We start from the raw sequence: 27047 nt of genomic DNA on the forward strand, positions 1-27047 counted from the left end.
TTAATCTTATTTATTGTATGTTACAGCACGTTTTAAGCAATTATTGGCACTGTCTGTGATGTATTTTCTGTGCTCTTTTTTCTGTTGCTGTCTTTTTACTTGGCGTACATCATGTCATGTTTGTTGGATGGTATGTGGCTGCTTTTATACACAGAAAAACAAAACTTTTGCACTTTGTTTCTGAACCAGAATATTACACCATCTTCAACTGTGTGTACACAATTAGTTATGATGCACCCTGAATTTGTCAGGTGTTTGGCAGTCTCTGTCTTCCCCTATAGTTTTTAGCCACTAGTACTGTGGAAATCATTCTCTAATGTTTTTAAACGTCATGTCATCCCGTCCTTTCTTCTTGTCAGTGTTTTCCGTATGTTATCTTCTTTACTTGTACTGTGAACAACTTCCTCACTCTTTATCAGCCACCTAATTTTCAACACCCTTCTATAGAGTCACATCTCAAACACTTTGGGCCTCTTCCCTTCCTGGTTTTTCCCACAGTCCACAATTCACTACCACCCAGTCCTGTATTCCAGACATATATTCCCAGAAATTTCTTTGTCGTATTTTAGCCAATGGTTGATACTAGCAGACTTCTTCTGATGATGAATACCCTCTATGTTAGTCTGCTCTTTATGTTTCCCAGACTTTGCCCATCACGTTTTTTTGTTCCAAGGTAGCACATTCTTTAATTTTGTCTACTTTGTGGTCACCAATTTTGGTGTTCAGTTTATCACTAATATCATTTCTACTACTTCTCATCATTTTCATCTTTCTACAATTTACTCTCAAGCCGCATTTACCATTATTAAACTGTTCATTCCTGTCAACAGCTCCTATAATTCCTCTTCATTTTCACCGAGGATAGTGATTCTGTCAGTGAATATTATCAATGGTATCCTTTCGACTTAAATTTTAACCCCACTCTGGCACCTTTTCTTTTATTTCCACTATTGCCTCTTCAATGCTGAAGGTTGAAAAGTGGGGGCAAAAGAGTACATACCTCTCTTACACCCTTTTTAATTTGAGTGCTTCACTCTCGATCTTCCTTCTCACTGTTGCCTCTTTGTTCTTGTACATATTGTATATTATGTGTTTTGCTATTCCTTACTTCTATTGTGTTCCAAATTTAGAACATAACCATTTTGCATTGTCAAGCACTTTTTCCAGGTCAACAAATCCTACAAAAATTTGTTTATTTTTCTTATGTCTTGCTTCCATTATGTCACAACTGCCTATCTACTGCTGATTCTCATCCGACACATCCTCAGTTTTCTTTTGCACTCTCCTGTACACTATTCTCGTCAGCCACTTCCACGCGTGAACTGTTATACCGACTCTGCGACAGTTCTCGCACTTGTCTGTCCTCGCTATATTTGCTACTGTGTGGGTGATATTTTTCCAGAGAGTTGGGTGGTTTGTCTCCAAACTCTTAGATTCTATGCACCAACTCGAATAATGGCTCAGTCGCCACTTACAAAAATAATTTCAAAAACTTCAGAGAAGTGTTATCTACCCCTTCTTCCTTATTTGACAGCAAGCAATCTGAAGTTCTAACTAATACCGGATCTGCTACGTATTTCATACCAACTACCATTCTTCTTCATTCCCATCATCAGTGATACATGCTGTCACTGTACTCTTTCCACATATTCACTCTCTTCTCTACATACACTGCTGGCCACCGTAAATGCAACACCGAGAAAGACAAGAGGTAGCACAACAAGATTTATTTTTTAGATAACATGTTGACCAAGTATCAAATAATTACGTTTACAGACGTCTGTGACATGTGGTTCCTGCCAGAATCAGTAGCCAGAGTAGCCGCCATTGTTGGAGATCACCGTTGCCACACGTCTCGGCATTGAGTCAAAGAGACGTCGGATGTGTTCCTGGGGTACAGCAGCCCAAGCAGCTTCCACACGTTGCCAAAGATCATCTGGTGTGGCAGCTGGGGATGTAATCTGGGTCACTCGTTGAGCAACCGTGGACCACACGTTTTCTATCGGCGAAAGATCCGGAGAGCGAGCCGGCCAGGGAAGCAATTCTATCTGGTTATTGACGAAGAACCTTTGGACAATGCGTGCCACGTGTGGTCGCGCATTATCCTGTTGAAATATGGCTGTGGTCGAGCCCTGAAGAGAAGGAAGGACAACTGGCTCCAGCACCTCGGATATGTAGCGCCGGCTATTTAAAGTACCGGCAATGCGTATTAGAGGCGTGCGAGAGTAATATCCAATACCGCCCCATACCATAATACCCGGTGCAAGACCAGTGTGGCGGTGCATAACGCAGCTGTCCAGCATCGTCTCTCCACGGTGTCTCCACACTCGAATCCGACCATCGTGGTGCTGCAGACGGAAGCGTGCCTCGTCAGTAAAGACAACGTCATTCCATTCTGCCGTCCACATCCGTCTGTCATCACACCATTGGCGACGGAGACGTCTGTGGTTCTGCGTCAATGGTAGACGAAGCAATGGACGTCTTGCGGACAGACCACTCTGCTGTAAACGGTGTCGAATGGTATGCACAGACACTGGATGATGCGTTACAGATGCAATGTGCTGTGGTACGGTTCGGGATGTCACTGAGCGATCCGTCACTGCCGTGCGCACAATTTGCCTATCAGCACGTGCAGTGGTGCACCGAGGTGAATGCGATCGACCACGTCAGTCCGTCGTACCCTCCTGCATCCAACGGTCACATATCCGCATTACAGTTGTTCGGTTTCGTCCAACACGACTAGCGATTTCTCTGTTGATAATCCACAATCTCGGTAAGCCACTATCCTTCCTCTGTCGAACTCGGATACTCGATCAAAAGATGTTCGCTGTTGTCTACGAGGCATAACTGATCATCTTGTGAAACAACCACAAGATAAACACACGTGCCGAACGTACACTCGTTGAAATCGTCAAGCCTTAAATGGCGCTATGAGGTGGCGCCACAGGCGCGCGTGATGTGCGTCTGCGCTGAAATTCTAATCAGTTGCATATCTCATCACTGCAAACCCATGGTGTAAATTTCACTCGATTCGGATGCTTCCTTCAGGGTGTTGCATTTACGGTGGCCAGCAGTGTATAACAGTGGAATTCCTATTGTTGCACTCTTAATATTGACAGCCTTGCTTTTAATTTCATCAAAGATTGTTTTGACTTTTCTATCTGCAGAATCAGTCCTTCCAACATCCATTTCTTTTTTGATTTCTCCACATTTTTCCTGCAGCCATAATTCCTTGGCTTCCATGCCCTTCTTATTTATTTTGTTCTTAATGATTTTTATTGTTATAGTCCTATATTCGCCTAGGTATTTTTGTATCACCTCCTTTTGTCAATTAATTTAAGTATTTCTTATGTTACATAAGGTTTCCTCAAAGTTATCTTCCTTATACCTGTCCAACTTCTGTCACTGACAGAATACTGTGGTATTCATGATCACAGTAACTAGAGCCTCGGAAAGCTTTAAAGGTACATCATTCATCAGGATGTCGGTGTCCCACTTCTTTAGGCATTGATTCCTCTGTATGATCAAACTTCAGCTTGCTCTTCATTGTTACTTAACTGGGTTCTTAGTCTGTATGTGCTCCTGGGTGCACCCTACAATCTAATATCTGATTTCAGAATCTAACAATGGAAACACCAGTTTGGAATGTCAACAATATATGGAAAAGGATAGATTGATACTCACCATAAAGATGATACTTTCAGTTGCAGACAAGACTGTTACAATTTAGCTTTTGGCCAAAGCCTTCTTAAAAAAAAAAAAAAAATTCATTCATACAAGCAAGCACACCTCACACACACACACACACACACACACACACACACACACACACAAAACTGCATGTGTTGCATGTGAATGTGAATGTGTGTGTGTGTGTTTCCTTTCCTTTTCTGAAGAAGATTTTGGCCTACAGCTAAACCTTAACAGTCTTTTCACTGTGCCTGTCTGCATCTTTATAGTGAGTAACAATCTATCCTTTCCATTATATTGTTAATTTCAGTAGGTGTAGTTCCATCTCAGACCAGCAAGCTGCCTTCCTCAGTGACGACAAATGTCTCACGTACGGTTCCGTAAGTACCTCCGTCCACTTCAAACCTACCACCCAACGAAGAAGCTCTATTATGAAAGATGCCACCAATTCTATACTAAGAAATCCCTTACGTATAGCCTAGCCATCTGTGGCTTTACCACCTGCAGTGCCGAGCAGACTCTCTTTAAACGAGCTCGGAGTCTCACCGAAGCCTTCACAGACCGAAATTGACCTGACCACCCAGTCCAGAAACAGATCCCTTGCACTTTCTCTCCCCAGTCACCTAGCAATCCCCTCGTACCCACCGACTGGCCACAAAGGAGCAGATCACTTTGTGACTAGTGCCATCCAGGATTGGAACAAGTGAATCACCACTAGGGTTGGGACTGCCTCTCGTGTCCTGAAATGAGGAATGTCCTCCTCACTATCTCCCCCGACCCCCCTACAGTAGTATCCCACCGCTCATCTGACATACGCGATATCTCTGTCTGTTCCTACTCCACCCTCGATCCTAAACCCTACCCTCGTGCCGATATCCCAGTAATAGACCTACGTGCGAGACCTGTTCCGTACTTCCTATCACTAACAACTACTCCAGTTTCCCACCCCATCAAAATCTGGGCCACCTGTGGTAGCAGCCACGTCGGCTGTGTACTTACCTGCAACCACTGTGTGGCATTTCTGGTCCTACATAAACTCGCTAAGTGTATCTGAGGCTTTCGTCCGGTCACTCGATGTCCAGTCTGGTGTGGCAGTCGAAGTGAAAATGGAAGCTTTAAATTCCACACGTACGAAATCGTTAACACGAGAGAACCGTACGAACGTACCGTCGTTTGAACACTGCACTGAGCCCGATACGGATGACATAGTAATAAGCGTCTCTCGTGTAAAGAAACAACTGAAAGAGTTGCAAACAAATAAGTCACCAGGTTTGTATGAAATTGTAATTCAGTATTACAAAGAGTACTCTACGGCTCGGCATTTATCGCAAATCACCCAGCGCAAAGGCCTACTCGACTGTAAAAAAATGCAGCTGACTCCCGTATACGAGAAGGGTAAAGGAATTGACTCACAAAATTAGACACCAATATCCTTAACATTTGTTTGCTACAGAATTCTTGAACATGTTCTGAGCTCTAATATAATAAATTTTTTAGGGACTGAAAATCTCATGTCCAGAAATTAACTCAGTTATAAAAAGCATCGCACGTGTGAATCTCGGCTCGTCCTTTTCTCACGTGATATACTGCAAACTGTAGATGAAGGGCACCGGCACTGGGCAGATCCCATACTTCTAGATTTTCAGAAAGTATTCCACTGCAGGCTCTTAATGAAAGTACAAGTTCCCTGATACGTGAGTGGCTCAAAGACACTTTAAATTATAGAAATGGTGAGTGTTCGTCAGAGACGAGGGGATTGTCAGGAGTGCCCCAGGGAAATGCGACGGGACTTCTGTTATTATCTATATATATAATATATAATAATCTATATCTATAATATCTGAGACGGGGTGGGCAGCAACCTGCCGTCATTTGCCAGTGACGTCGAGGTGTACGGCAATGTGTCGTCACTGAGTGACTGCAGGAGAAGACGAAATGACTCGGACGGAATTTCTCGTTGGTGTGATGAATGGCAGCTAGCCCTAAATGTAGGAAAATGTAAGTTTATGTGGATGAGTAGCAAAAACTAATCCGTAATGTTCGGATGTAGCATTAGTAGTGTCCTGTCTGACACAGTCACATCATTTAAATATCTGTGTGTAACACTGCAAAGCGGTACGAAACGGAACGATCGGGTAAGAATTGTGGTAGGTAAGGTGAACGGTCGACTTTCATCTATTCGGAGAATTTTAGGAAAGTACGATTCGTCTGTAAAGGAGACTGCATATAGGGCACTAGTGCGACCTAGTCTCGAGTCCTGCTCGAGCGTTTGGGATCTGCAGTAGGTCGTACATTTTTCCCTCAGACCATCTGCGAGTGGAGCAGGACAGGAAATGAGTAGTAGTGGTACAGGGTACGGTGGCTTGCAGAGTGCGAATGTAGAGGTAGCATCCCGCGTAGGCACGGAACTGACAAGTTGTCTGTCCACGCAAATGGCCACTGTCCGACTGTGGCCGAGAGACGGCGGCCACACGGCTGCCGAGAGTCACACCCGGTACGGTGTGCTCGACTTCGACGACCACTTCGCGGCCCGTGCCGTCTGGATTTTTACCTGAACTGCATAGGTAGGAACTTGATTAGGAACGTATCTACCATTCCTGTAACTCCCCTAGCCCGACTTCTGCCAGTCCCCGGCCTCCACCGTCCTGTAACCTCTACGGTGCCCTCGCCCCGGCCTCTACGCACTTTCTATCCCTCCGGAGTACCTGCATATTCCTTTCTCCTTCTCTTTTTCTCTCCTATCCCATTTTAATAGACTCCATCCCCAATGCATTAAGCACTCACAAGAAATGTTTATGTTCACCACTTAACTTACTTAAATGCCAGAGGAGCAACTCCAGGCGGTAGTCGAATAGGGATCGATATCCTGAGTTCCTGCAAGTTCTTCAGCTTTCCCAGGGCAGTGAACGCCTCTCTCGGTATACTGTGGGCCATCTCGAAGTCGTCATCCTCGCAGAGTTCCAGACGTTCCAACTCGGTGCAGGCCTCCAGCAACGGTGGGACACAGCTGTGTAACAACAGAAATGGGGTCTTTCAGAATTATTCGTCTCCCGTCACGTTTCAAAAGACCAAAGAAACAGAGTACTTTATATTATAACTCTAAATTAATAGTTCTTATACTGTATTTGCAACAACAACATGTTCAACTGTCACTATCGCATCATTTGCTGCTGAGATCATTACTATTAGTGTCACAGAAAGTATACCCATCAGGGATGAATTATACTAATATATGTCTGCTTGTGTCTGTATATGTGTGGATGGATATGTGTGTGTGTGCAAGTGTATACCGTCCTTTTTTCTCCCTAAGGTAAGTCTTTCCGCTCCCGGGATTGGAATGACTCCTTACCCTCTCCCTTAAAACCCACATCCTTTCGTCTTTCCCTCTCCTTCCCTCTTTCCTGATGAGGCAACAGTTTGTTGCGAAAGCTTGAATTTTGTGTGTACGTTTGTGTTTGTCTGTGTGTCTTTCGACCTGCCAGCGCTTTCGTTTGGTAAGTCACATCATCTTTGTTTTTTGATAAATTATACTAATATACGTTAGACATAATGGTGAGAGTTAAGGCCCAACATATTAACACATTAAGTTGGTGATGAAATAGTGTTTCCGAAGTCAGCTTTTAATACTGCTGAGGCTTCAACATACAGTTTTTTCTCTTTTTTGTTTTTTGTCTTCAGAAACTGGGCATTTCATATTTATTTATTGTGTGTACATGATGACCAATAAGTCAGTGCTGCCAGCTGTTGCTTGCTCATGTAATTCAGTAAAATAAGTAAAACAAAAAGTTCTGTTACAACATTCTGCCTTTAAATGATTATTGACATATATAGGCACAATTGTTCGTGAGAATATACTGCCGAAATGAAAATCTTTGTATGAGACATCTTCGTAAACAACACGTAGGTTCTCGAAGCTGGTGTTTAGTCCAGTTTAAACTTCTGGGCTGAGAAGCTGAGGTCAATATATAAAACTTTTCTCTGGCTCTTTGTCTCCCGTTTTGGGAGACATCTTCAGAAGTAAATGGTACGCTGCCGGTATTGCCCATTGACGAGTGCCCGTCAGTCGATCGGACACCCACGTGTATTTAGAGCCAGTGTGGAGCATCTCTTCTACTATTGCCCGTGAATCGTCGTCTCACGTGCAAAAACAGTCATTTCGAAAGACTACATTGGCTCGATGACCTCTTGTCAAAGTACAGGGTTTACGCAAAAGGGGGCAACAGATATCTAGAATTAACATTTGACAAACTACAAAAGATACAAACACAATTCCAGTGATCCTAGACAGAGAAAAGTTAAAAATTCTGAACAGTCTGTGCAGAAGTTTAGCTAAAGCCACAGTGGTATTGTTACATGTTTATAGGAATTACCATTTATGTGCTGAAATCAGGAAAATTTGAGTCCAGAGGATAACATGAGTGTGGAAAATCTCCACATTAGTCTATTCACTGAGAGCTGGAATGAAACAGACACAGTTTCACGTGACTACGCACGACCTGTTCCAGCAAAAACAGAGTGTCGAAAATCCTTCGTGCACACTCTCCACGTGGCGGTCACGCTGACATCGCAGTGAAGCATACGTCGCTTGTGAAAAACCTTATATTTCAATATTGGCTTATAGTATAATCCAAGAAGTCATAAAAACCCAACAGGTGGCATAGCAGACTCAAACACAAGTGATTTTGGTTACAATAATGGTAAAGGAAGAATAAAACTTATTCTGTTGAAGTTGAACTGCTTTGATTTAAGTTTATAACAAAACACTCTTTTCTCTCTTTTATAATGCAGTCTAATTTCCACATTTGAGGTTAAACTTTTTCCATCACATGGAAAACACATTTGTTTCACTCTTCTGCAGTCACTTCTTGTTTTAATAGTTCTTTAGCTTCTGACATTTTGTATGTTCTGTCTTTTTCTGCAACACAGCCTTCGATTTTGGCCCAAACTACCTCGATTATGTTTAATTCACCAGGTATGGAGGAATTAGAAGAAAAGTTTTCCCTGCTCCATCAGCCATTTCATCCACTGCGTATTCTTTGTGCACTACTCTGTTCTTTTTTAACAATTTCCAGTAATTCTTTCTTCAATACTCCATTTTCCAATAACAATATTTTTAGATTTTAGTTATTCCGGTATATCTCGCTTATTGGCATTCAGATTAGGTACTTCTTCTTTTCAACAAGAATAGCACGACACGTTATCGAGAACAGTAACTTCTTTTTGCTGAAGCCAAAGAAAAAGTCTTCAAACCACTTCTCGAATGTACTGTTGCACATCTCCTCACAGTAGCCTCCACTTTTCTTGGGCCCATCTTGGATTTGAAAGTTCACACACTGCCTCTGACAAAACCTGCTTTGCTCCCAATATGTGTGATAATCAGGCATTTACCTTTACCTGTTTCCAGTGGATAATGCAGATAGAAATGCTTGTTTAGATGATTTTATGGACTTATGCACCCAGACGTTACTTCAGGTATGTCGTGTATTTGGCCATGTCTCGTCCAAACAATAGACGGGTCTTCCTTCATCTCTCAACAATTTATCATTTGTAGGTGACACTGCCTCCCTGAAATCATCTCTGTCTATTAGCACGCTACTGCATCCACACCGAAAGTATTTAAAATTAATTTCTTTTAAAACTGTATGATAATAAAATGATATATGAAAGTTGCTCAAATGTGGATTTTTAATCGTGGCCACAAGCACTTTGTCAATTGTTAGTGACCTGTTACAAAAAATTTCCTTCGTATCGCAGTTCTATCGAAGTCACCAATACTTCCTGAAACTTTGTCATGATTTTTCTTTCTTGGGAGACTTTGAAGAGTGTGACAACCAAGTTTTTTTCAAAACAATATTGGTCACTGACTGCTCTGGATACAACAGCTCCATTTTACACAGATTACGAGCCATGTGCTTCTCCACAGAAGTTAATGACTTCTTCTTTGATCACTTCTCAGTTAGAGTCAAATCTGACAAGTCGGCCTCGCTCACCGTCTCCGCAGAGGACAACGTGACAAGTTTACTCCTATGTTATACAAATAGAAATAAAGGGGATAGCTACTAGGTGACCACAAAAATAATGAATGACGAATGTGATTACAATTACTGACACTGACACACGAATAATCAAAAACTGGGCTTTCAAACGAGACGAACTTTACAATCAGATTCTAAGATCACACACTAATGACTTACAATCGCAACGGACGTGGCCAAACTGAGTGAAGTGTGCCCCGTATTGCTCACCTCTCGGTGGCAGTGCTGCGGTCACATGCCTCGTCGTGTCCGCAGGCTGTCTGTCATTTCAGTGAATGGAGTGTAGTACTGGAGTACTTGCGAGACTAAACTGGAGGTGTCGGCAGCCGCTCCTACGGTACAGCTACGGTAACTTCCCGACCGACTGCTGTAATTCAGTCAGGGCCTGATCAGTTTATCAGTTCACCACTCAGTAGGTTCGTACACCAGTGATTGTAGTGAGCTCGAATTATGTGTTTCAGAGTGAAGCTTTTGTTACTGCTCGAAATCTGTTGTTCTGTGCTGGATGATAACAAAGATCGTGAGTTATTTTTTATAATTTTTTTTCCCAGTTGTTACATTTATTTCACTTAGATATTACCGCACTGTTTGAAAGTCAGCATCATCTACCAGCATTGCAAATACATGTGCTCACCGAGTATTTTTATGAACATTATTTTCACAATATTTACATTCTATCTGCACGTGTTGGAATGAATAATTTTTTTTTATAGTTTCTGTGTCTCTCTGTATGATGCTTACTAATGAAACAATGATAGTCCAGGTCACAATGATTCCTGATAACAGTTAATTGTCAACAGTCATTAATTTATCAGTGGAAATAAAATAAAAACTATGTCAAGGAACTGGAGTATACTGAATTTAAAGACACAACTGGCGGGACCAACTTGTGATATATTTGCTTTGTGGAATTTACCGTAGTATGTACACAGATATTTCCGGCAAACGTTTCACAACGAAGCTACGTAGTACCAGTAAATAACTAAGGTATCTGCTCCAGTACAAGCTCCCGTAGTAACGTGAACAGCTCCTTCGTACACAAGTTGCTAAGTGCCTCATAATGTTGCTGCTTTCTACTTTGGGTGATAATAATGTACACCAACAAGTTGAAGAGAAATAATTTATGGTAAAATATTATAGACATAAACAGAAAAAGTAATGGATCCAGAATGGTGCCCTGAGCGATACATGTTTCGAAAACTTCCTCATCCATAGGCTGTGTCTATGCAATGAATCATTATCAGCATTTCTTAAATTGTAAGTGCTAATTTGGAAATGACACATTCTGCCTGTTAATTTCACTACGAAATGTGCAGAATAATTTTCACGACAAACTCAGAACCCAAAATGCCCGGGTGAGGCTGGCTTGCTAGGTATTGTTGAATTGCACAGAACTGAACTGGGTACAACTGTTAAATACGGAGGCTTAAACAGTGGCACGGTCACTTACGAATGGAAGTAATTCCGTACCAAACTGACGAAAGCTGACCTGCAGCTTTTTTAAAGGAATCGTAGCAATATTTAGCTATCTACATAACAATCTGTATTTAATAGCCCTTTATACGTACGCGAGAAGAAATATGCCAAAAGTCCACTTACCGTAACGAGAAAGGCGCAGGTTGTACCGTGTAGGGTGAAGATATCGAATACACGGGAAGCACACTCGTCAACCGAAAGTAATTTCGAGTAGAAGTTAGACAATCTTAGGAGGACAGGTAATAACACTCACCTCGTCCCACCCATCGCCCACTTTATGCGTATCGACCTGAGGGTGTTCCTCTTGGCTCTCAGAAAGTACCTCAGGTCTTCCATATTGATATACGTAAACCCAAAGTCGACCTCGGCTAGTTGCGGGCATCCGTTGACCAGAGGTCGCACCAAACAAGGTTCCTGGGTAGAGCTACGATCGAATTCCTTGTATTCCGGTTCCAGATTCAGCACACGGAGGTTGTGCAGCTGCGACAGGGCCTCCGAGCACCTTTCAGACTTCAGCAGTTTGTAGGGAGCCGTCAGTGTGTGTATTCTGGTGCACTTCTCCACCAAGGTCTTCAGTACCTGCAACCGAACGATTCCCCTTCTGTACAAACACCTACAAAGAAAGCAATGGCAAACCTCAAGAAGAAAGAAACTTCGTTACCGGTCATTTAAAAAGATGCTTTCTGTCTTTTCTGAGGCACATAATCAAATTCCAGTGACAGAAGATGCACAGCAGCAAGTCAGGTGGACGCAAACGAAGTCAGTATTAGTGGTGAACAGAAGGACGAGGACGACGATGACGACGTGCGGTTTGTCGGGAGCTCAATTGCACGGTCAATAGCATCCGCACAAAGTTTCAATTTTTTCACAATCCAATGTAGTCACTGCCACGAATGATGACGACAGTAGTGAAATGACGAGGAAAGCACAAACACTCAGTCCCCGGGCAGAGAAAATCTCCAACCCAACCGGGAATCAAACCCTGGACCCCGCGATCCAGAGGCAGCGACGCTAGTCACTAGACCACGAGCTGTGGACTGAACAGCTCCCACATCGTCCACACTCACTGGGCCAACTGGTTGTCAGCTAAGAAACGGCTGGTATTCACTGTGAACAGGTTACAATCTCATCTGGCAAATCCTCGAGGAGTCGGTTCGTACTGTCTGTGTCGCAGCTGCTTCCGACCGCCCCGGTTCTTTTCTAGTCCGACCAAATTCTCTGTTCTCATGACCTACATTGCACGACAACTGAATTTGCCTCGTTTTCTTGTTCTTAACTGACTGTGTACCCTCTCACTAATCATAAACAAATCGGAACAAAATTTCTATTGGGAAAAAGTTGAAAGAAGGAGCAGAATCTATATGCATCCACACTGACAGCAATAACTGGAAGAAATGCTTAGTGTATGAAAAGTTTATTTTGGCTCAATGACAGTTTACGTAATGGTTTTTAGCTTTAGTATCAAACCAATATAACTAGCCAAAATGAATCCCTTAAAGAAACAAACTTACATATGTAAAACAGCTCCAGATGTCTGATTATTTTACAAAATGTGTTAATGTGTTAAATGTCAGACATTAAGGATGGAAGGAAGAAAAAGTTTTGGAAAAGTTTGAATTTATGTTTGAACTTTGTCAGAAGTTCTCGATTTCTGAAAAGCATTCGATTCAGTACCAGACTTATCCTTATTGTCAAAAGTTCAATCGTTGGGGGGAATCGAGTGAAATTTGTACCTGGATTGAGGACTTTTTGGTGGGGAGGGAACAGGGTGTTATCTCAGATGGAGAATCATCATCAGATGTAGAAGTATTTTCAGGTGTGTGCCAAGGAAGTGTGTTGGGAAACTTCCTCTTCATGTCGTGTACTGATAACCTTGTGGGCAATTTTAATAGTAACCTCATATTTTCTGTAGATAATGCAATTATCTATAATGAAGTATTACCTGCAAGTAGCTGCATAAATATTCAGTCAGATCTTGATAAGCTTTCAATGTGGTGCAAAGATTGCCAGCTTGCTTTAAATGTTCAGAAATATAAAATTGTGCACACCTCAAAAAATGTAGTATCCTATGACTACAATATCAATGAGTCAAAGATGGAATCGACCAACTCATTTAAATACCTGGACATATCATTGTAGGGATGTTAAACGGAATGATCTCATAGATTTAGTACCAAATAGCACTAATATGGGATATTGAATGGATACAGAGAAGGGCAGCACAAATGGTCACAGATTTAATTTGACACACGGAAAAGTGTTAAGGAGATGCAGAAGAAATTGAACTGTCAGACTCTTGAAGATAGATGTAAACTATCTTGAGAAAGTCTACTAACAAAGTTTCAACAACTGACTTATAAATGATTACTCTACAAATGCCTACATATCTGTCACACGGAGATCACGAATTAAAATTAGAATAATTATAGCACACACAAAGGCATTCAATCAATCATTTTTCCCAAGCTCCATACGTAACTGCAATAGAAGAAACCCTAATAATTGGTACAACTGGACATACCCTCTGCCGCGCACTTCACGGTGGTTTTCAGAGTACGACTAGATTAGATGTAGATGCAGAATTAGAAGTAGAAGTTATTACGTGCTCTCATTATCAAAAATAGGATAAGTATAGTCTGGGATGAGTTATTCTACCACAACACATATACACAGTTTTTAAGTCTCGTACTGGTCTCATCCCCCCCAGGGGGCTTGCCATTCTTAGGCCACCACGGGGGCCCAGCTTTTGCAGCACCTTTTCCCTTTCGTTCCACGTGTCTGTCCTCTCGTTGAAGTGTGTTCCGAATTTTCAGTAGCCGATATCAGAACAGTCCAACATTTTACGGTCCTTTTAGCTTTCTCCGTTCCCGTTCTCCCGTCCTTCCTCCGCTCCAGTGTTTGAGGTTCCTCCTTTTCTTATTCCTCACTGTGCGCTCCCGAAGGTCGACCCGTGCGTCCGACACGTAACGGGTGATGCGGTAACGCACAACTCGTAGCCCCAGACTGACAGGTGGGGTTCGCACGTACCCCCCGGTACGGACCCGGCCCAGGAGGGGCGGTTGCCCGTGCTGCCACCTTCCCAAACTGCCAATCGGTCCCTCTGTCAGGCGTTCGGGAGGTGCGAACGACCACCTGAGCCAGGAGCGCTCCCCTCCGAGGGAGGCTGACGGTCGGAAGGAGTGTGCCGTCAGAGGCGCCGACAACCGCAGGGGATTTTCTCGCCACGAGCCGATCGTCTCTTCGTAGAAGACGTCTACCAAACGTAAGTGGAATGAGGCTAAAGATTCAGTGACCCTCTGCAACACAGTTCCTCGCCATTTTACAGCTGAAGATGGTCTGTCCTTTAGCTATGGTAAATACATTTATTATTCGGAAAGGTGTCGACGCAATTGCCAGGCACGTGAAATCCTGTTCTCGTTTACACGACGGTACTTCAGTTTTGGAGACTACTACCGATTCTCGAGCACGACGATAGCTCGCAGCTTCGCTCCTCCGCAACTATCCCGCCCGTGTCGAGGCCCACCGAATGCCGTATGCGTCCCGCGGTGTTATTTACACTGAGTAGCTCGACGGTCCGATCAAGACAGAAATCCAAATGTACCTCTCCGATCAGGGTGCCGTTACGTGTAATCACTAGTGCTCGTGTGCACTCTTTTTCTCACTTTTTATAGAAAAATGTTTCTGTCAAAGATCAAAGCAGGCTACGTTCTTAACCCAATGCGCTGCTACTACTGTCACCGTTATAACCACACTCAAATGTCCTGTCGACACCTGGCCAAATGTGTAGCCTGCGACAGGGATGCTCGAGAGGGTGACATTCTATTTCCTTCTCCCCGCCCTACCGATTGCAGTGGCGACTGTGCCGTCTCCTCCTGAGACTGTCTGCGTATCTTGACGAGTGGGCCGTCCGGAAGATCTGTGCGAAGGAAAAAGTGCCTCACCCGGTCACTCGCAATTGTCGGCCAGTCGGAAACCACGTGTTCTACCGTCTGGCACTTAAAGTACCGTCATCGCTACATGTCAGTCCACGAAGTGTGCGGACATGCGACCTCAATTCGGCACCGCGGTTGTGAAATCGCACGGTGTCCCCGTCTCCTGCTCCGGGTGTGCGACGAGCCACCGAACTTTTGCCTCGGGGCAGAGTCACCTGCTACCAGACCGGCAGGCCGGAAAGGACAGGAGGAATACTCCCGTGAAGCCCACTTACGTCTCTCCGGCCGACAAACGTCCGAGTCTTCCTCTGCCGACCAGAAAGGCTCCGAGAAATCAAACAGAGGCAAATGGTCTTCTCCTTAGCCAACTTAAGTTTGTTTTATTAGCTGTCTTTCCTTCTGTGAATTGGGCTTAATGTGTAGTCATTTGTACTCCCTTTCATCTTCGTGTCCTACAGTTCTGAAATGGGCACGTACGACTCTAGTTGTTCTTGTGCCCTAAAATAAAACAAAACAATACTGGTCTTATTGTGTTAAACCTTTAACATAAGATCATACATCTTAGTGAGTATATTATGGCAGAATTTTAAATTTGATCAATAATTACATGAAAGGCCGAAAATCCAATTTTTGTTGTCCCTGAAGTTGTTAGTGTACAATCCCAGTTGCAAGTTCCAAATCTGTGTTAGCTATTTAGTGATACAGATCTCACAGCATAGGTGCCCCATTGGTATGCGTATGCAGTGTTACAGACCCCCATGGGCAGTTTCACAAGACACTCAATATTTAATCAGCATCAGGCACTAACATTTTCACAATTAAGCAGGCTAAAAGCAATGCCACAGATACCTGTAGTAAGCCAACCATAAACCACATTCCACTTACACCACCTGGCAAAACAGCAACCTATTTGTGCATATTCCATGGTCAGGTCATTATTTTGGCTACTACCATTAAGCATGGGTATTTGTAAGCAGAGAAGAGGGAAGGGAAAGAACAGGCACAGTGGCAACAACAGCAGCAGCAAGCTCAAAGATCACTCCCCCCCTGTGTTACGGAGCTGGTCAGTGTCGTGTATTGTAGACTGTGTACACTCATTCAGTATTGTAGACTGTGTACACTCATTCAGTTCATGACACGATCCGAAGAAATCGTGACTTTATATTGTACTTCTGATAATATAACAGTCTCATATTTTTCAAAAAAAGATACAACATACGTAAGCCTTATTTTAACACGAAATGTATTCGCAGCTGCAAATACGGATAACCGTCGGCTGTATGATGGAATGATGACAATGAAAATTTGTGCCAGACACGGACTCGAACCAAGATTTCCCACTTACTGCGAGCAGTCGGTTTGCCGTTAGGCTATCTGACCGTACTTCCAGACAAGATGCAAACTTCAATATATTGTCAACCGTATGTCTACAACCTGCACTCGTACATTCGTTATATATTTTTCCATACAGGGGAGGCATTTTTAATTGAATGCTGCTTGCCTGGTGTTGATGGATAAATATGATATTTCAGTGCCTGTATTGTTCAGAAGTATGATGCAATATTCCTTCAGAGATGCACGCTTTTTACTTCTGGACAACACAGGCACTACAATATCGTATTTATCCACCGACACTGGGCACGTGAATTTCGATTAAAAATGCCTCCCCTGTACAGAAACGTACATAATGAACGCACCGGTGCAGGTTGTATACACACGGTTTTCGACATGTGGAAGTTTGGGTCTGGCCGTGAAGCGTGCAAATGGACAGGTGACCGCTCACGATAAGTGGAAAATCCGGGTTCACGTCTCAGTCCGGCACAAATTTTCGCTGTCACCATTCCATTATACAGCTGAGATTTGTCCGTATTTGCAACTGCAAATACATTTCACGTACGTCATAATGGCTGCAGCTTACCACAGCCCATGTTCCTTAGGACGTGCGTGCGTGCCCGAAGGAATATTACACTGCACTTCTGAACGATGTGCTCTGTACCTTATTGTAAGCCTTATTTTCAGAAAACTATTACTCTTTGTACTTCTAATTTAATTCAAAATTATAATCATATCTGAAATTATCAATCTCATCGTATGAAATATTTTGAGCAATAATTTGACAATTTTATAAAAGAAGTATTTAACCACATACGAAGATCTCCGGATGTAAAATATCGACGTATTATAAGATAGCCGAACTGAAACTTCTCCTATCTTTGCTCTCGTCAATTTGTGTAACGAGCAGTTGTCGGTTAGTTACGGAGCAAATAGTTTCACTGTGAAGTCACGAGGTGAATGACGTGGGAGGTATCCCTTTCTTTTTGGGGTCACTGGCTGGCTGAGGTTTGTTTTGTACTGCAATGTGGAACTGCTATAAATTACTACATGAGAGATGGAAACAATAAACAGAGAGAAGGATAAAGTTTCATCGTGCAGCATTGTCCTTATCTTACAGTGAAGGTCAGTCGTTCTGCCTAGATCTAAAAATGCTAATTCCATAGAGCCACAAATTCAACAAGGAGCAATAAAAAGAAGGTACTGTGCGACCTTCCTTCTTGCCAATTTATTAGCTGCACGCACGTAGCTAAAAAAGTGTGCTTTCTCTCAGCTTTTATTTTTCAGTTCTTTCTGGACAACAGTAGAGGAGAGAGTCAGCTCAATTTGGAAGCTCAGGTCTGGGATCTTACAGAATAAAAATTTGGATACTGCTGTGGACCTACGTGTTTGCAGATTGAGGAGAAGGAATTTTATGTGGGTTTGTATGGAAAGTAACAGTAATTATTTCTAAAATGCAAGAATTATGGTTGGACTAACACTCATTTAACATAAAAAAGAGGTATATGATAATTATGCTGAAGAATAAACACATTTTGAATGAGTCAGTGGCATGTCAGTTTAGTGACTTTTATTTTGGTTTTCATTTTTTCACACTATGTACATGCAAAGGAACATTTAACAAAAGTAACTATTTTTAAGCAATGTTCAAATCAGGACAGGTGGGGGGACTAAGAAAGCATCAGACAGGCGCAATTAGACATAACAATTGAATATGAAGATGAATCATTTGAACCAGCAGAACTGGAATATCCAGAATGAAAAAGAATGATTTCAGCACTGGGTCAGTCAATGGACCATGTTTTAAAAAATATGCATGTTCAATTTAGCAATGCTTTTAAAGGTATTCAGGTTACAAATGAAGACAGGTTAAAAGCAATAGAATAATGAATTGTGATTGAAAGTGAAGAAAATTTAGAAGCTCGTGAAACTTTTGTGTTGAGGTGTTTCAATTTGAGTGAATATGTTAAATTTATGAAACTGTGAATAAAGTTGTAGCACCAAGAGTATTAATTGAAGAATACTGCAAAGCTGAAATTAGTGTTCATGGTGATGTAGCAAAGTTGCAAACTTTGAACGATAATGTTGTAGAAGATAATATTTTGAGGTAATGCTCTAAGCACAGTAGAGGATCCTGTTCTACAGACAAACTGTTTTCTGCTGTAAAAGTCTAATTGTAAGCATTACTCGAACTGGCTAGGGCAAATGAAGTTTCAGTATTAGTTGCTAAAAATCATTAGGAACCCGGCACTTGCATATATTTCGTGTGGAGAAAAATATCTGTAATAGTTTTTCCAAAGTACAAAAACTTGAAAATTTCAATTTTGTAAACACAGCTCAATTGGTGGTTGGTTTAGAAACAGTGGCAGACTAGTTTGTGGTAGTGATGCAAACAACATAATATTTACTGTACGCAATTCTGATGTAGAAATGTAAAACTTAAACTCACAATCTCTAGCTCATATCAAAATTTTTTCAAAAATATGTGGCAAATGTCAATAAGGGAAATGTGTGTTTTATCTGTGAAAGACTTTCTTTGAGAAGTCTGATGCTGGGTTTTTCACATGCTGTAACATTCATGTTTTCTGCTGTAATGTGTCTAGTTATTGAGTGTTTCATAAATGTATTTCCCTCAAAATGTGTGTCATTAGTAACAGGAATTATCTTAACTGCATTAATAACCACAGTGGTGACTCCAACAACTGTTAATTATGTTAAAAAACTGTGAGTGTGCATCGCCTTTTTTTCTTGTGTTCCGGTTCCGTTCACTACCGACACGAGTCATATTATTCCTTCGCGTTCGGACTCCTCCGTGCCTACAGTGCCTCGTCACTCGTGGATAAGGCAGAAATATACGACTTCATTTGACGGGTTTCCGATGCCACCGAGCCAGCCTCACCCGGCACTATACGGCCGACAACATCTGCTGCCCTGCACGCCTACCACCTCGTGGCGAGTAACCCACTCACCGGCCTCGTCCCCGTAAAGGACGTCGCCACATCACACTGCCGGTCCGTGGCCGAGGTTGGAACTAAACGGCCCGTCCGGTGAGTCCAAAGCGTGCTGCCCCATTCTGCAGTGTTCTCACAATTTGCGATGACGACGACCGGCTCCTCTGCTGCGACGGGTTCCGGTCACACAGATTCATTTTCGTACGCTCACTCGGTGACGCCAGTCACCTCTGCCGCACCAGTACGCCAGCACGCTCACCTCTCCGTGTTGGCTCTACCGCCCGCTTCAGCGGTGACGCGGGTCACCTCCGCCGTGTCGGAGGACCGCATCTCCGCACGTCTCGCTTCCCACGTGCACAGATTTTCGGTGATGCCGGTCGCTTTTGCCGCACCGGTCACTTACGCTCTCGCACCTTCGACCCCAGCTCCTGCGGCACCGCCCTACGGCACCCGTACTCTGCTCGTGCCCGCTCCAAACGTATCGGCCGACGGCGCCGCAGCGACCCTCCTTACGCACCTCACTCGCACGCGGTCCTGCTGCTACAGACCACAGCATCCTTTTCTCGTCCACACCTGCACCGTTCGCACCTGCTGCCTCCGACTGTGGCGCCGCAGCCCCCTCAGGACCTACTCGGCTCGTCGCTGCTGCCCAAAGCCTGGCCCTCCACTACACCACCCCTGCTGTGCCTGCACCTGCTCCGATTGTGCCACCTTCCGATGGCCCCTTTCACCGACGCACACGTTTTGACCATGCCCACTCTCAATATTAGCAGCCTCCGGCACGCGTCCGACTACGAGCCGGGCCGGGCTTCCGCTGCTTCGGGCACCGTTCCGATAACGGCCGTCCCACCACTCGGTCACGATTTGACACCGCAGGCCGGTACAGCTCCCCTGTCTCAGTGCACGTCGGCTGCTTCCTCACCCACTCTTAATACAACCACTCCGAGCTTTCCCGAGGTGCGAAAGGACAACCCTAAGATGTGGTTTGCCCAAGTGGACAATATCCCCGATTTCCGTGCTATATCTGACGATATCGTGAGCATAATTTACCTTACCAGTCATCGGCATGACCACATCGATCTCATCAATGATCTGCTGCTTTCATCACCTACAGACTGCAACTGTACATCGTGTAAAAGTTGCCTCATCGAGCACCTCTCCTGTCCTCCTCCGGAGGCCACACACCACATTATTCACGCCGAACTATTCGGCAAACGAACGCCGTCCGAGTTCTGACGGCACCTTCACTCGGAACTGTACATCGTGTAAAAGTTGCCTCATCGAGCACCTCTCCTGTCCTCCTCCGGAGGCCACACACCACATTATTCACGCCGAACTATTCGGCAAACGAACGCCGTCCGAGTTCTGACGGCACCTTCACTCGGAAATTGACAGTTAAGTTAGGACCGACGTCACTCTCTGGACCCTTTGGCTCATCAAACTTTCTCAGGAGGTACAGCCGGAGCTGCTTCCGCATATCACTGCCGCTCCGGAGTCGAGCCTCCGTTCCGCTGACCGAGCATTCGCTATTATTCGCCTCTGCCGGCGCACGCCTCGAGCGTCGTCGCCGACTGCGGCGGTGGGGGCAGTGCCGTCCCCGCTACCCCGTTCCTCACGTGCTCACAGTCACGCACACCCGGGCCAGACCACCACTGCAACACCACTGCCGTCCGTCAGCCTCCACCACACACTGCCGGAGTCGACGACCCGACGTGCACCCCACACGGACGAAGCTGCGCCCGACCGGCCTCTGAGCACCGACACTGCCTCTCCGTCCCCTCCTCCCTACCTGCCCACAGTGTCAGCTTCGTGCGACGTTTTGCCCACCGCTCACAACTGCAGGCCTCTGCGCAGTCACCTAAACATGAACGGCAGTCACGTTTAGGTGCCACGTCCGCCTCTACGCCACACGGCGCCCACCTCGGACACACGCTCATCGTCTCTACGTGATGACGTAATGTTCAGCCTCCACTTCCTCGTGCACACGGGAGCAGCTGTCGGCGTGACCCTCGCCACTGTCACATCTGCTGACCCCTCTCCAGCTTCACTACCTTTTGTCACTGCAAACGGACCACGTATCCCCTCTCACAGATACGTAAGGTTATCACTCTGTTTTTCCCACAATAGGCTTTTCCATGGACTTTTTACATGGTAGAAATCGATGAACCCGTCATAAGGTTGAACTTTCTCTGCCACTGTGACCTCTCACCTTACCTTCGAGGCACTGCACTACACCACTCTTCAAGTGCCACTATCTCCTGTGGCGACAGCCGCGTATCGCATCCGATGCCCATTCCTTGGGCCCCGCAACTGGCAATCCTCATGGAATGTGCACCAAGGGCCTCTCAGATCACCTCTACGATCTCTAAGCTCTCACACGAGCGCTCTCAGACGGCAGCCCTCTGCACGCAAAACTCGAAGCAGATCTCTTTCGACTCGGCGATGTCCCCGACTGTCACGTGTACCGGCAAACTTCCGCCGCCTCTCTGCCGATACTGTTTCCCGAGCACGATCTCGACCCCACAGTTGCGACCCTGGCAGACGTGCCGCTCTCTCTGTCCACGGCAACTACACGGGCGCCAATACACGAGGCCCAGCAACCGCACCTGCTTCCGTGTGACGTGCGTAGAAATTGCGACATCGTCCTCACAGCTAGCACGCCGTCACACTCACTGCCCACCGTCGCACCGCATCTCACCCGCGATCTCCCGGTGTCGGCTGACACGTCACTCACACTGCCAGTGAACCTACTCCACCTCCCATGCGCCAACATTCCATCTCCAACCAATGTTATATTTCGTCTGCTACCGGCAACCTGCAGCTCTCACGATCGAGGCGCCCCCCCCCCCCCCCCCTGCCGTCTCACCTACTGCTTAGTCGCTATCAGCAGTGGCACCCGTCACGAGATAAATACCGCGGAGGGGACTCTGGTTCGACAAGGTTCGGCACCTTAACCCAATCGAGCTACACTGTGCTGAGGACACTGTCAAAGACGCAGATATCCTGTGGCCTCAACCGTCGACTAGCCCTCATCGATACACCTCGTGTTAAAGAAAGATGGTACATTCCGTATATATGGTGATTACTGAATGCTAAATTCTCACCGGCCGCTGTGGCTGAGCGGTTCTAGGCAGTTCAGTCTGGAACCACACGGCTGCTCCGGTCACAGGTTCGAATCCTGCCCTGGGCACGGATGTGTGTGATGTCCTTAGGTTAGTTAGGTTTAAGTACTTCTAAGTCTAGGTGACTGGTGACCTCAGATGTTAAGTCCCATAGTGATTAGAGCCATTTGAGCTAAATTCTCACCACATCCAGGACTACACACAACTGCAGCACGGTGTCCGAGTGTTTACAGTGCCCGACTGCTGTACGGCGTGTTCCCGTGCACCCACCCGAAATACCTAAGACTGCTATCGATACACCATTTGTGCTCTCTGAATACCAATTCGTGCCTTACAGCCTTAAAAATGCTACACGAACGTAGCAACGTTTTATCGAATCAGTGGTGTTTAACTTTCCTTTTGCCTATGTGTACCTCAGTGATATTCTCATGTACTCATCATCTATCAGCGACCGTCAGGAGCACCTCGTCAAGTTCGCACGGCATCAGAATTGAACGGCATCGAGATGAATTGTGAAAAGTCGCAGCTTAGTAACACCACTGTCACTTTTCTGGGACACACTGTTTCATTTGCAGGCATGCACCCCCCTTCAGATGGGTCAACTCCAATCTTAGCTTGCCTCTCTAGAAGATTATTCTGCACTAAGATGCCTTCTAGTCAGGGTCAGTTTTTATCGCCGACACCTCCCCCGTGCAGCTTCCGTACAAGATGCTGTTTGCCCGATGTGTTCCTGGCCAATGGATCAAACGACACGATCGACACGTCCAACTGTCTGAGAACCACACTTTCCGAAGCTGTTACCCTCGCCCGCTCCAAGCTAAATCCACTTACGACCCTCACGGCAGGTGCCAGCAACAGGGCGTGGGTGACACTACAGAACCACTCCGATCTGCCTCGAAAAAACTGACAATGTCTCAGTGTAAGCGGTCGGTGTTTGATTGAGAACTTTTACTGGTTCATAAGGTGATCAAATACTTCTGTATGATATCGAAGGGCTTCACCCACTATATTCACGGACCGTAAACCTCTTATTGATGCTATTTGCAACTCGTCTCAGGATCTCCCTCCCAGTCGGTTTCGCCACCCCAACCTCAATTCCACAGAGGCGTGATACATTCACGAGACAGACAGTGGTGGCGGACTATCTCTCACAGGTCAGTACCGTCTCCGTGCCTACCAACCTCGAAGACCTGGCACGCCGGCAGGCAGCCGACAGATCGATCCGACATCTACGTACCGACCGATAGAGTTCCCTCGCTCTCAAAATGCGCCACCTTCCCGCAGTGACGACACCGGCACTCTGCGACACGTCGACGGGCAGGGTCTGACGAGTCATCCGACCGAACTGTGACGTGACATCTTCAGTGCCTTACACAACTCGTCCGATTCGGGCATAAGAGCAACCACCACACTGGTAACTGAACGTTAAATCTGGCCAGGAGTCAAGAATGACTGCTGCACGTGGGCAAGGGCGTGCACCCCGTACCAACGTAGTGAGGTCAGCAGGCACGATTCGGCACCTTCACCGGCAGGCCGGGGCACGTCCACGTCGATCTCGTGAGTTCTCTCCCTCTGTCTGAGGGTTTCAAATACGTACTGTCTGTGACAGATCAGGCCACTCGGTAGGTTGAGGCGGTTCCTCTGGAGGACGTCTATTGCCCACACATTCGTCAGTGTGTGAGTCTACCGATTAGGCTGCCCTTTTTCCCTGATGACACACCAGGGCTGCCACTTCAAGTGCAACCTGTATGACCAGCTGTGTGCTCTGTGTGGCGTGTCGGAGATCCACACCGCACCCCGCCACTTGCAGAGTGACAGCCCGGTCGAGTGCCGGCACGGGACATCCGAGGCTGCGCTCGTGTGCCGTGGTGGACTCTAGTCTGAGGAACTTCCCCAGATACTTCTAGGCATACGTGTGGCACTCAAAGAGGACCCAGATACATCACTTGCAAAAATTCTGTACGGCGAACCACTAATCCTGCCCGCTGAGGCGGCGGATGACGTCCCACCTCCCTCTCGAGACTCACTGCTTGCCCCGGCCGAGCGCACCCGTGCGCACGTCTCCAACTTCGGACACCGCCACCTAAGTTTCACACCACTCCACACGTAAGGACTAGAAAATGTGTCACTCTGTTACGTTACGGGACAATTCTGCACCTGGCATTAAGATACTACGTCTTGCTGCTGCCAGTCTCCTACACACTGCCACAGGACTGTGGACAATCTCTCCACCGTGCTCCGCACATCTGGGATGGGGGTGGGGGGTCTCTGTGGTGACTATTAGTAAGTGAAAAAAGGTTTTATCTGTGAACGATTTTCTGTGAGGAGTCTGTTGCCAGCTTTCTTACGTGCTGTAACGCTCCTCCTTTCTGCTGTTTTGCGTCTAGTTATTCGGTGTTTAATAAATGTATTTCCTACATTACTTAACTGCATTAATATCCACAAATATGTCAAAGCAGCGCTCTAATAATGCTGTTTACACAAACACTCGTCTGAGTCTAGCAACAATAATCATAATTTTTAGCAGAATACTGTTGAGTGAAGAGCTGTAATCTATGAAAGCAAAACTGTGCCAATTGATTCTCACAAGCTATGTAGCTTCTACGTGACAACAAATGTAAAAAGATTAGCAGTAGGGTACAAAAATAAAGTATCAAAATTTGTATTAATTAAAAAACTGAAAAAGCCCAATGACAAAATTACATTTCAGACCAACAACAGTGATCGATAAACAAATTTCTCTCTTACGGGCTTTGAAAATGGTAGGATCGGTGTTATATTGTGATTTCCTAATGCTTTTGTTCTTATTATGCTCCTTGTTTACAATTTGAACTATGTTGTGGAATGATTAGTACTGAGGATGAAACATACTGTAATTTAATAATTTGTATGAAGTAGTTAGTTATCTTGTGCTATATCATCTTACTCTGTCTGGGTTGTGATAAAACTCTGACATATAAACTTTTTCATTATTTAAAACAATATTATCCTGACATTAAAGTGGAATGTGCAGTTTACTGATTTAGTTAGGAAGTTAAATTTGTCAGTAAATATCCTTTAAGCTTTTTCATAGTTTGTGGAATAGAAAAATATTTATAAATGAAATATAAGATTATTTGGAACATTATTACAGTATCTGTGTTGAAAATACTTTTGGGAAAGTAATGTCATTTCATGTTCTTCTAGGTTTCCTAGGTGTTCAGTTTCATGGAACTGTTTTTGCATGTTTTGGCTTACATTTAGCACAATATTTAACTTAAGAGTTGATCTTTTACTATTTACAGTCAGCATTTTAACAGAATTGTTACAACAAACTGAACAGACAAGAAAAGGGTTTAGCATTAAGTATATAATGCATTAAGCAGAGAAGTTATTTTATAACTTTTATCTTGTCCCAGTCATTAGAAGAGAACGTTGACTACAGAGAGAAATTTTTTTTTTTTTTCAGACCACATAGGTAGCATTTGAAAACTGTCATAAGATATAGGAGAGGGAAGCTATGGATAGGTATGGAATGACTCTATTTTGGATGATATGTATGTTATAATCACAATCAGAACTTTTTCATTTTTATTTTTGCAATGTGGAGAATATTTTTGTCGTCAGCTGATTACGTGTTTTGATAAATGAGGTGATTAAGGTGATACCGACATGTTGTTGTATTGGAAGCTGATATGATGTGGAAGGTGATGAAGTTAAAGTTAAGGAACTGTATTGTGATTCACAGTATGCTATATTCAGCTGTAACATGAAGTATATGTTTGCAACAGAGAATGAGCTGAAAGTTTATAATGTACTTATTGTGGTAAAAGAAGGATACTGATTGCATTAAATAATCATGGAGATAAAAGTACATGATGGGATTATAGATTATTGAAGTAATTAACCATTTTCCATGGTACTTTAGTACAATGAAGTGTGCTGAGCAGTATATGCTCCCACGCATTTGATAAGATGAATCTGGTTATTAAAAAGGAAGGTTATTGGGCTTAGCAACATTGTTTCTTTGAAACCGTATATTATTCCTGAAGAATTTAATATTGGAAAAAGCAGGTTTTTCATATGAAAAAGAATCGGATATTTTCTTGTATTAATCAAATATTAGATCCATTTGTGATTTTCAATATAATGTCTGCAATATGCCAATTTTGTATAGAAAGGTAAATGAATCCTTCAGAGGAATATACATTCATTAGTGTATTACGAGCTCAGTGGGCACACGGCTTCGAGCTGTTGTCGCACTGTTTTATTCTTAGTTCTTCTTTACCTTTAAATCTACCCATTTCATCTTTTTCTATCCATAGTATCCCTCTTTCATTTTAAGGAACAATTTTGATGTTCTTTTTTGTCTTGAGTATTATTTCATTGTCTACTGGTCTTTGTTTGCAACATAACTCATACCTAATCAGTTTTCGTTACAGTCTTACGATCATTTGCTGAGCAGTTACTGTTTGCACATCTGTATCAAATTCTATATTCGTGTTACTACTGTTTGTAAATACACATATA

At 44.4% G+C, this 27047-nt stretch overlaps 1 protein-coding gene across 1 annotated transcript in view; it reads right to left on the reverse strand.

The window, feature by feature from the left end:
• Window positions 1–27047, reverse strand: part of LOC124719007 — a 138966-nt gene that overhangs the window by 43362 nt on the left and 68557 nt on the right. Inside the window, exons 4-5 of the mRNA XM_047244676.1 lie at window positions 11455–11780; window positions 6506–6697 (exon numbers count right to left, since the gene is read on the reverse strand). Coding sequence (XP_047100632.1) covers window positions 6506–6697; window positions 11455–11780 — 518 coding nt within the window. The remainder of the gene's footprint in view (window positions 1–6505; window positions 6698–11454; window positions 11781–27047) is intronic.

The sequence above is a fragment of the Schistocerca piceifrons genome, chromosome 10 (assembly GCF_021461385.2).
Source record: "Schistocerca piceifrons isolate TAMUIC-IGC-003096 chromosome 10, iqSchPice1.1, whole genome shotgun sequence".
NCBI classification, from domain to species: domain Eukaryota; kingdom Metazoa; phylum Arthropoda; class Insecta; order Orthoptera; family Acrididae; genus Schistocerca; species Schistocerca piceifrons.